The 12,216-nt window shown below is 36.6% G+C and overlaps 1 protein-coding gene across 1 annotated transcript in view; it reads right to left on the reverse strand.

Moving 5' to 3' along the window:
* The window catches only part of ZDHHC17 (zDHHC palmitoyltransferase 17), a gene marked incomplete at its 5' end in the record, with an annotated part of 75,783 nt that overhangs the window by 34,592 nt on the left and 28,975 nt on the right, over positions 1-12,216 (reverse strand). The window contains 2 exon segments of the mRNA XM_080343690.1: positions 5,135-5,279; positions 6,679-6,756. Of these exon segments, the coding sequence (XP_080199816.1) occupies positions 5,135-5,279; positions 6,679-6,756 (223 nt within the window).

Genomic DNA, 12,216 nt, shown 5'->3' on the forward strand with positions numbered 1-12,216 from the left:
CCAAACCAAACAAAAATAAACGACTGATGGAAAGAGAGAACCATTACTTTATTGTGGTTTGTTCAGAAAAGAGTTACATGCATTGACATCAGGATCCAAGTATGTTTACCCTCAGTTTTTGTAAAGACTACATCCTCCTCAGCCTGTTTGTGCTCCTTTTAACCTCCTGTTGTTGAGATCATGAAGGACATTAGAACTGAAGCCTAAACTGAAGGTCAGTCATCTTTGAGAAGCATGACTTTGATTCACAGATCACACTGTGTGAACAACATATTTTGAAGATTCTACAACATGAGCAATCACACTTTCATCCTTGGATTCCACACAGAAAAGCAATTCTTCATGACCAACAGCAGGGGCAGGCAAAATGATTCCTTCAGTGACTGCACCTGACAAATCAAAACTGCACTTTGCACACTAGGTGACACTCAGCTAAAGGAAAAAAGAAAAACAAAACAAAAAAACCCACAACACATGAGCTCCAGACTGTTCTCCACACATAAATTATCTAGGCAGGCTACAGCTATTACACATATTAAGGTCCAGCATGAACTGAGGTAGATCCCTTTTCAAAGGAACTGTAACTATAGGAAAAGGAACTCAGATTCCTTAGCATGCTGTTTTATAGATAAAGCAAAGATGGATAGCAGACACATGCCCTAAAAAAAACCTCCATCAAAAATTCTTTGTTATTCTGCCAGATCATTACTACAGCCACACAAGTGGGACATTTCAGAAAGGAAGCTCTGTTGCTGCATTTTACCAAAGGGCTGAGGCAAAAATATGACCCTTTCAGCAGCAGGTACATATTGGAAGACTGTTCTATTCTGATGTGTACCAATTTTAACATTAATTTCTTGTTTAACTCTTGGTGACAGGTCAATCTGATAATGCCCATGGAGAGGTGTACCTATGCTGTTAGGACAACGATATGAGCACTGCAAGAACAAAATATTTCAACAGTAAGTGATGCAATGATTAAAAAAAATTACACAAACTGCTGCCCTGTGTATGTATTTCAAGTGTGAACTCCTTGAACCACAACTAGCAAATTTTTCACTTCTATCTGAAAAAGAACAACTTTGCATATGCAAAGATAACCAGACTGAATCCCAGGACACTAACACAACATTCTACAAAAAGCTTTTGAAGAGGCAAAAATATAGGGGAGAAAGAGCTTCCTGCATGGAAAAGAGCTGTAGCAAGTCTTTTGCTGCTTAACACTACTTTCTGAAAGTAATGTAGCTGACAATGTAAGATTCGCTAGAGATCACAGCAGCATTTAAGTTTATCGGGACAAGAATGGTCAAACCAGTACTGTAATACAACACAGCCTTTTCAAAAGCACAAAAAGCATCAAGGGATTCCACTTAAAAGTACAGAATCATAGAATGGTTGGGGTTGGAAGGGGCCTCTGCAGATCATCTAGTTCAACCACCTGCTAAAGCAGGTTCACTAGAGCAGCTCAAACACGGATGTGCCCGGGGGGGGTTTGAATGTCTCCAGAGAAGGAAACTCCACAACCTCTCTGGGCAGCCTGTTCCAGGGTTCTGGCAGCCTCAAAGTAAAGATTTTTTTCTTCATATTCAGACGGAACCTCCAATGCTTCAATCTGTGCCCATTGCCCCTCACCCTGTTGTTGGGCATCACCAAAAGGAGTCTGGTCCCATCCTCCTGACACCCACCCTTGAGATATTTATAAATATTGATGAGATCCCCTTTCAGCCTTCTCTTCTCCAGACCCAGTTCTCTCAGTCTCTCTTCATAAGGAAGGTGCTCTAGGCCCCTAATGATCTTCATAGCACATACATTAAATTGCACAGAAGGAGACCAGAAATTTTATGCTCTTCAGATCCATTACTGGTTATTTCACAAAACAAAAGCCTTCACAGAAAGATCCACTATGTCCTTGTTCAGAATCCTGTTCTCCACAAGGGAAAGGTCTCCTTCACATGGACTGTCACCCAGGGAAAGGGAAACAGGCTTCTAAAGAGATGACATGTTTAAAAGCATATAGTAAGATTTTTTGAGAAGGGAGAGGTAAGCTGAAAACACTTTCTAATTTAGGAAAGATATGTGCTAGTTATTCACTAAAAGCAGAAATTTTGCAGGATTCTTGTGGAATGAACTGATTGCAGATCAACAGTCGGCTCATCAAGCAAGGTAACACAGAACTGAACCTACCTTATTCTTTCAAACAACAAAAACTCTGTCCTGAATACTCTAGTCCATCAGAGTCAGTTTTGACAAACATGAGAAAGAAACATGACTGGACTTATAATTCTGTATGTAATATGCTGTAAGTTCGGTCCAGGGAATAAACACTTGGTTCAGTGTCTTTCACTGGCCGTTGATAGTTGAACTATGAGTTTGAAATAAACTATAATTCTAGCTCTAGAATGTTTCCTACAACCTGATTTTACCCTGCTAGTAACTTTATAGTCACTCATTATCTGTGATTGAAGTAAGTTATCTCACACATGCTGCAGGATAAGAACACATTATTCCACCATCCAACATACCATAACCATATCTTAACTTTTTCCGGGGTGACATGTTTGAGTATGCGAGGTCCTGATATGCCTTTGGCATTTTAAGTAAGCACAGCGTCAAGAGTCAAGTAGTACGAGCATCAAATTTGAAGATTTTTAAGTGCCTTCAAGCTCTTTCTAGTTTTTCTTTGGGTTTTTTTGGGTTTTTTGTTTGTTTGTTTGTTTGTTTTGTGGGGTTTTTGTTTGTTTGTTTGTTTTTGGGTTTTGTTTTGTTTTTAATAATGATCTTTCCTAAACTTGTATTGTGTACTGTGCTGCAGATTCTGCTACTTGCTACGTGGTTATATTTTTATCGTGTTCTTGTGCCAGGTTTCATTTTGGCCCAGGCAACATATTGACACAAACAACATGAGCAAATTATGATACAGCCAGGTATTAGTCTCTCAAAATTCAGGAAGAGGCACAACTAAATAAAAACCAACAGCTACCAGCCACTGCTGCCTCTTGGCTGCGTAGCACTAGCTGGCATGAACGTGGGTTCACTTTCAGCCAATGCCAGGGGGCATCTGACTAAGACATCTTCCCTTACACTTCGCTCCAGAAGCTGGAGGATGTGACTCGAGCCTCAGATGGGAAATGTCACCATTGGCTGCTGCAGCCCAGGAAGAGCGTGAAGCAGCAACACCCAAGTTAGGTTCCAGTTCTGTCTCAAAAAGGCACAAGAAGCAATTAGGACCAACTTCATAATCCACCCTGTCAGTTCTCTACAAAGTTATAAAAACTGGCTCTCCTCTGACAATGCAGGTCCACAAAAGCATCAGCATCAGAACTAACAAATCACAACAGCCTACACTGACCTTTATTTTGACATTTATTTAGTTGTTGTTTACCACACAGGTACTACAATTAGATTCAGAACAAGGTCAAACCTACTTTTAGGATATAAGAGAACAACTCTGCAGGTAGTATACACAGCAAGCTCACATAGGCAAAAGCAGTTCAAGTTTCCAAAACCAGACCATGGCACCACAAAGGGAAAAAAAAATTGGGGGGGAGAGATTAACACCCTCATATGTACTTGGTAAATAGAATAAAAAGTAGAATCATGTATTTCCCATAACTTCTACAGAAATCATGTAGTTTCTGTAACTGTATGAAGTATAGCTAGAGAACTATGAGTTTAGGGATTATTATTTACAATGCTATTGATATTGCTATATTTTAAACATACTATATATTAAACATGCAAATCAATCCATAATTTTCAAGTTGAATTTTTTGAAGTGCTTCCAAAAATAACTGCTAAAATTAATTCAAACCTACAGCATGGATAGGATACTAAAATCATACTTAACAACATTTGGGGATTAAATAAGAATTATCCTTTTAAAAGAAGTTATTAATAACAAAAGCTGTTTCCAACATAAAAGGTTTTAAATTTTAAAGCTAGTTTTGTGCTTATGTGTATATATGTGTGTGTATATATGTATATACATGTATTACACATATAAACACACACAGCTTCTTTTGGACTGAAGTATTATATGCTCAGATAAAGAGAGCAAACAAACATTTACAGGGAGATTTCATAATCACAGTAGAACATTTTAAAGGCCATTTATCCTTCATTAATGCTATGCTTTAAAAAAGTTTGCACATGTATAACAGCTGCAAGATTTTTCTAGTAACATAAAACCCACATACAATTATACATAATTTGTGAACAAAATCCAAAACTTGTTCCTGATGAAAAAGCACTTCTCTCCAATCATTATCTCCTACAAAATAGTGATTATATATGATCAGCCCCTTCTTGTGCCTGCCTGCTCTCTATCATACACTAAATGCTGTTTTACCAAACAGTTCTTAGACATAAACTGAATATTGCATGGAGCAGTATATAAAAAAGAGCAGTAAAAAAGAGCAGTATATAAAAAAGATACAAAGAACACAAGCAGTAAATAAAATTTGTGCTTCATGTATCTGTGGGTGAGTAAATCTACAAATTATAATGCAGGGTGAGTAGCAAAAAGGTGAACATGTTTCTGAGCATACAGAATGAAGGATGGAAGGCAATCAGAACACTAATGAATACACAAGCTATATACACACTTCACAGATCTAGCAGTAATATAAGAGGCTAGCAAGGTTTGGAGTTGGTTTGTTTTTTCTTTATTTACACACGCATGCAATTAATAACAGCAATAAATACAAGTTGTGGACTGAGGTGTAAAAAAAAAAGAGATGACCTATAACAATTCTTTGGCATTAGATTTTTTACCTGTGTATAAACTGATGATGTTGTGAAGAATTCTAAAATATCTGTCATCATTGTCATTGTTAACATTTAAAGATCACATTAATTACAAATAAAGAATGGTAAAAGAGTAACTGCCAGAATATCCATATACTACATTAGACAGGTATGAATTAAAGCCAAAGTACCAGACCACTGTTAGAAGAAATGAAGTTAGCAGGTGGCACATCAATACAGTAGTCTACAATAAAAGACACTGAATTATTTTTATGTTTAGTCAGGCAAATATTTTGTATTCCCTGAATGATAGGTGTGGGTTACAATTGTTTTCCTATTTTAATTTTGAGTAGAATTTATTTAAATATTATATTAAATTAAAATTTACCTGTCCCTTTGCTATCAGGTAAGCAACAATCGAAGTATGTCCAAACTGGGCAGCCAAATGAATACAGCTACATCCTTCTCCATCAATTAGTGACGGATCTGCCCCATATTTCATCAGCTGCACAACCATGGATAAGTGACCCTGTCTAAATGTAACAAAACACAAAAAAAAGACAACTGAATAACTATAAACAGACAACTGAATAACTATATACAGAAAAGCTATTAAAATCTTAATATTTGAATACAACAAATATGTTTAGTCGTTAATTACACTACTGGAGCTTCCGCATTTCAACTCATACCTCAAAAACAACAACTATCACAATCTAATTCTGCAACTGAGTATGCAAACTCATTCATATGAACAAATTTTATGCAGCCAATGCATGCATCGCATGCAGTGGCTTAAGTGTGTTGAATAGCAAAATCCCAGTCAACAAAAAATACAAGTTATTAGTTTAGAAGTCTAGTCTACTGTGACTTCTACCAGTCCCCACATGAAACCTGCTATTTTAACAGATGTCAAACTGGCTATATATTCTTACTTTTAGTGGGGCATACAGTTTATCTTTCTAGTATTAAAAATAGTAGTGAAACAAAAATAGGAGCGAAAAAGGGAAAACTGAAGGCCTATACTTCCTTCACACTATATTAAAAGCTTAAACATATTTTTAGCGTAATGAGTGTAGGCATATCTTTCTTGTTGATATGGTGCCTAACTGTCAGCCCACAGTTTCTGACATGAGCAAAAAGACTTCTTCAATTTTTCAGAAGCAGCTCTGGACAATACTTCACAGAAAAACAGATTACAGCTATGAAAACTAGGAAATTTAATCAAGCTTTTGTGCTGTTAACACAGAACATAGAGTGTGATCTGTAACAAAAAGAAATATACAAGCTACAGGCTGAGTCTAACAAGGAAGTCCTCATCTTTAGTACAAAATTGTGTTGATACATTAAATCTTCTAAAAGTTTATTTTCTAAGTCTCCTTATTAATATGGAGAGTGTTCCTTTCCCACCTACTTCTAAGCATTTTTCTGAAGAAGCAGCTCAAAGGCTGTCTTCAGTTTTCCCAGTCATTCATCACTTTCAGTCCATGTTCTACATCATAAATCTGACTTCAAGTGCATCGTAAAAAAATCCACACACATAGTAGAACACTGCAAGGACAATTTCACACAAAATTATCCCAAGCCCCACCTGCACAAGTGTTACTGGGCTTCGAAAGAATGACAAAAATAAGACCTCCAAAATAAGAATAAGTCAAGGTGACTATAGACTCTACTTTTACTTTACTCTTTTTCCTATCATAGCAATCACCTTCCTTAAAACAGACCTTTATGCTGAAAGCTCCTGTAGCTCAAACATACCACGTTCACAGCGTGCCCAGTTATCAATGACTGAATTAATTACCATACAAAGAATTCTCCCAAAATACAGCAATTTCATACATCAATCAGTAGCAGATTCCAAGCTAAGAAAAAAAAAAAACACACCACCACCACCACAGGAAAATACAATTCCAGAAGACTCTTCCCCACCTTGTTGCCCAGTGAAGTGGGGTAGAATTTAAATCTCCTCCAAGCTGATCAACGATAGCACCTTTCGATATATAGTATCTGGAATAACACAAATAATAAACGTTACTGCTTGTCTTAGTTAAATGTAAAGGATACACAGTAAACATGTTCTATGTTATGCAAAACCAGCAGTTACAGATCAGAAGACCAGAAACTTTCCTTGCCTTCATATAACCTCCTTTTTTAGAGGTCATGCTCATGCATTCAATTTTTTGCCTTTTTGATGTCCGTTGGGAGAGTAGAGATGCTTTTTACTGGGTTTTAAGCATGATGCTATTTTCTAATTTCATTCCAAGGTAAAACAGAATAAGTGCTATATACATTAGTACAAGCTGTGCTACCACAGAAGTATTTAACAAAATGGATTCTGCTAAAATATTTAGGGGCTGCTGCATTAAAAAGAATTCTGAATTCATAGTAAAGTAATATGCTGCTAGAAAACTAGCATATTTAGAGAATTTTTGCTAAAATGGCAACGCGATTTCAACCTGCAGCACATATCACCACTGGCATGGCCTTGCTAAAGTAATTGTTCTAAGAGCTTGTGTTTAAGTTATGCATTTTGCCAAGGAATAAGATCTTCACATACTTCACAATTGCTATAAATGAAAGGACAAAAACATCAAGATATTTAAAATATAATTTTAAATGATGTGTTAGAAGATATTTTTCCCTCAAGGATATTTACAAAGTGACAAGCTATCTGTAGGAAGAAAACAAGTTACCCATATTTAATAGCAGCAGTTCATAACTATAGGAATATGTACTGTTTCTGTGAACTGTTTTCCTTGATGTTTTATATGGGATGCCTAACTGGCAATATTGCTTTTCCTTAGTGAAAGAAAATGCACACCTTACAAAAAAACAATGTGTTTTTTTTTTTTTAAAAAAAGGCCTTCCCAGAAGGCTTCTACTTCTTCATTCATTACTGTATAAGCCAATGGAAAAAGAAGTTATTACTAACAGACCTTTGAAAAGCATTATCCAGCTATAGATTCCTAAGTGCTTGCACATTTCAAGTACCTGTGCCTACAGGCTTTTTAACCTTCAAAATACCTGCCAGGTGTAGATGAATCTTGCTCTCTCACCCACACAAAACTGTCCACCAAATCCTTAGCATTGAGTTTCTGGCGCCTCAGTTTCCCCTAAGTATTTCAAGATGGGGCAAGAAGAAAGGCAACAAGCCAAACAATTTGAAAAACTTCAAGTAACTACCTTCTTTTTCTTCAGTGCTTATTGATTCAGAGAGTGAACCTTCAAAAACAGCCCGGAAGTTATACTCAGGGATGGAACCTGAAAAATGCATTAGCTATCCATGTCCACACTAAAAACATCTAAGGAAAAATCCCTTCATACAGTTGCTTAGAGCCATCAGACACAATGAAGTACTTCTGGAGACTTGACAAATCATAGAAACTCTGGTTTGTATGACAAACAAGATCCGCTCTAATTGATGCAGGACAGGACAGTCCACTCCAACGGCCTCCAACACCAAAGGAACAAAATTGCAACATCCCTCTGCTAAGGTAAAGCTTTTGGATTTCTCAATGAGAACATTTTGTGAAAGTATTGACCCTGTGTTGGTAAAAAGACAAGGTGTATATAAGGTAAAGGGACAATGTAATTTTGTTATTGTGAAGCGAAGTCCCAACTATCAAAGAACAGATTTGAAAAAGGTACTGAGAAGATATTTAGTCTATCTTGAGAAGGAGTTGTCGAGGAAATTTTGTCTAGATAAAAGCACAGAGAAATTCACAGTCAAAGCTTGGATCCATCTTGCTGATGTGACAGCGACTCACGGGGAGGTGAACATTAAACAGATTGTCTTCATTCAAACACTGGTCCCCACAGAAACACAGAATATGTTCAGATCTTACTGAGCAGTAGTACGGCTTACTGGTTAGTACATTTTATTTAGAAGGAAGAACTTGCAGTTTGACAACTGGGAAAAGACAAGGCGGAGATCTCCTGCCAGATGGTGCATTGAAATATTATTTTATGTTTGCTTAAGGATGTTCTTAGACTCAGTTAAGATTTATTGCTGCATTTCAATTTCAGTACACATAAATGGTGAGATCTTTCTGCAAAACCAAACTGAGGACTTAATCTCCTTGTCCAGGTAGATCTTGTGGAAGCAATTTTGTGCTTGGTGAGAATGTCCCTGGAGAACAGGGGGAACTGGGTGACTCTACTCTCAGTGACTCAACTAAGCTTTCACACTACAAGCTGCCAGGTCTGCAAGTCCTATTTAAGCAATCTACTTACATTCAAAGCAAGCAGATCTGGTAAGAGGTTGCCTTAAGAAAATACTTCCACTGATCTCCACATTAGGATCACTAAGCCTTTGCCAGGCATTTCAAAACTGTCCTACTTTGTGTTCAGTGCTTATGGAATCAAAATGCATGCAGCCACTGTTGCTAGAAAAAGTAGAATAGAAATCCTTGTCTAGAGAAAGTCCAACACTGGGAATGGAGAAATGCAGTCAATAGGTAACAGTAGGCAATTTTTTTTTATTTTTACAAGACTGAGTTGAAGACAGACCAATAGATCAGTGTCATGATGAAAAGAGAACTATATTATGGATGTCTGACACTTATCCCTGATCCTACAGAAATAAGAAAAGGTTCTGTAGTTTTCCTTAATAAAAAAATCAATAGGCTTCACAGGTATCTAGGCTGAATCTGAAGTCTTACAATAGACAGGATGAGGAAATACTTTAAAAAAAAAAAAGAGTCTAATTCTAAGCCTGCACTCGCCACAGATGAGCTGCTAAGCTACTTCATTGGGAAGATCTTATATAGTAAACACCCAGTACTCAAGACTCTGAGATCTAGTATCATGACAGTAGACCTCTTACACTTAGAATCTATCTCTGTGATGCTAAACTCACTAGCCAACATATTTAATGCAATTATGCATTGCAAATAATGGGGATAAACAGTGGGGACTTGGGAAAAGATGTGGTAGGAAAAAACAAAAACACTGAATAATTTCATTCTAAGGAAACAGAATAATCCACTGTTTCACAAAAGAGAGAGTGAGAGAGAGCATGATATGCTGGATGATATAAACTAAAATAAGCCAAGAACCCCTAGAGACAGAGGAACTTGGAGCATAAGAACTACATCAGGAGGAATTAATTTCAGACGCAGTTAAAGACATTAGTAGTCATATCTACTCCAGTAAACAGCAGGAAGAAAATACAATGCAGTATGTCACAGTGGTAGATATGCATCAAGAAGGGACAAAAGTTTTGACATACTGTTGAGGAAAAAAGAAAGAATTAGACACATTAGATTTAAGAACATTCAGTTGTCAGGGCTCATACTAAAATAACTTCAAAAAGATACGGCTGATACAATTAAAGTTATGTTGAATTAATATTCTCAGAAGAAGTTTCTAGCATTCAAATGTAGGTGGAGAGATCTCCCTAACACATAATAAAGAGCTAACTAAAAATTCAGAAAGAGATTTAAGCACAGACTTCCATTTATCTGAGTAAGACATTTTGATTTTGAACTACTTCTATGCCCAATACAATTGCTATAGCAGCAAATTGTCAGCAACATGCTTGGAGGGGAAAAAAAGGTAAAATACAACCTGAAATACTTACATGCTAAAGTACTTCTTTCACCAAAAAAAAAAGAAAAAAGAGGACTAATGTGGAATTTAAAATGTGGTCTGATTTTACTCTGTGAATGACAGAAGGTCTCCAAACAAATTTTTGGGGACAGAATTTGCTTTGATTTTTAAAGAAAAAGCTGTTGAATACAGAAAATGTTAGGGAATTAAAGCATTAAGTCATAATGAAATATCACACAGGTAGATTCACTGCATTGCAAAGCTAATACAGAATCTATACATTAAGTTAATATAGAAACATTATCCACAATACAGGCCTATTTTTTCAAATGCTTCATGTCATACTGATGTTCTTAAATGATGATAGTTGTCTCAGTGACACTTTTTAGACCTTATACAGGCATATCAAATGAGATGGAATATCTGCAATACAACTGTCTTCCAACAGCTCAAATAAGATGAAAAATTCATTGCAAATAATTCATTATGCATACAAGATGGATAAAAAGTGAGCTCAAAATACAACTTTTATTACAGATGCTGTACTTTTCTTAAAGTGGCTATCTAAAAAATTTTATACATTTCAGTTATTTCACAGCAAGTTGTAAGATGCTAGCCATAAGGACCCAAAACAACCTAGAAGGAAAATGGAATGAAAAGGAAGAAAACAACAGTCTAAAAGGTACTCTCATAAAAAAGGTTATTCAGGTAAAGCAGGGTCCAGCGTTGCTTTTGCAAGAGTGTCTGCTTCAGCATGCCAGAAAGAACATTGGTTTACCTATCTTGTAATGAAAAAAAGATACCAAATGCAGAATTATTGTTTCTATTATAAGCTTCTACGCACAAGAAAGACATAAAACATGTTGTGCTACCTATTGTTTGTAATTTAAAAATATATATATATATTTCAGAAACACTGAATTATTTCAAATAAGTTTTTGGTTTGGAAGGGACTTTTGGAGATCATCAAGTCTAACCATCCCTGGTCAAAGCATCTAGATGATGCTATCTAGCCCATGTCCTGCTGGATTTTTAATATCTCCAAGTATGGAGATTTCACAGCCTCTCTTAGGCAACCTGCACCTGTGCTCAGTCACCAGCACAGTAAAGTTAAGTGTTTATCGATGTTCAGATGGAATTTCATGTGTGTATTAATTTGTGCCCTCTGCCTCTTGTCTTGCCCCTGGGCACTAACAGGAAAAGTCTGTTTCCAGCTCCTTTACTCCTTCCCATCAGGTATTTACACACATTGATAAGATTCCAGGTAATATATTTTACCACATATTACATTACCAGGTATCCCAGGTACTTTTATACATTAGTAAGATCCTCCAAGAGGATTTCATATACATTCACAAGATAAGCCTTTTCTTCTCTAGGCTAAGAAGTCCAAGCTCTTGCAGCCTCTCCCCATGGCAGATGTTGTAGTCCTTCAATTGTCTTTGCAACCTGGCACTGGACTCACCCCAATAAGTCCATTTGTTTCTTACAAAGGGTATCCCACAACTTCACACAGATGTTCAGCTGCAACAGTTGAGTAGAGAGAAAGGATCACTTCCCTCAACATGCTGGCAATGTTTTTGTTTAAGAAGCCCAAATACTATTGAGCTTTTTTGCCACAAGGCTTGCATTCCTGGTTCACAGCTTCCTGTTCACCAGGACCCCGAGGTCCTTCTCATCAGATCTAAATCTTTATCTATTTACCTATATTTACCTATTTAACCTTCTTTTAAGAGAACTGCATCAGGACATGGGAAGTCCTTTAAAAACAAGATGGCAAATGTGAACCTGAGATCTACAAAGTCAAGATCTGATCTGATGAAGGTGCTAGTGATGGACACACATGGGGAGAATGTGTTTAAATAAAGATGTTTTACATTTGGTTTCCTGTGTAACTACTCACATTCATTAATAAGA

Source organism: Nesoenas mayeri (genome assembly GCF_963082525.1).
Source record: "Nesoenas mayeri genome assembly, chromosome: 1".
Classification (NCBI taxonomy): Eukaryota; Metazoa; Chordata; class Aves; order Columbiformes; family Columbidae; genus Nesoenas; species Nesoenas mayeri.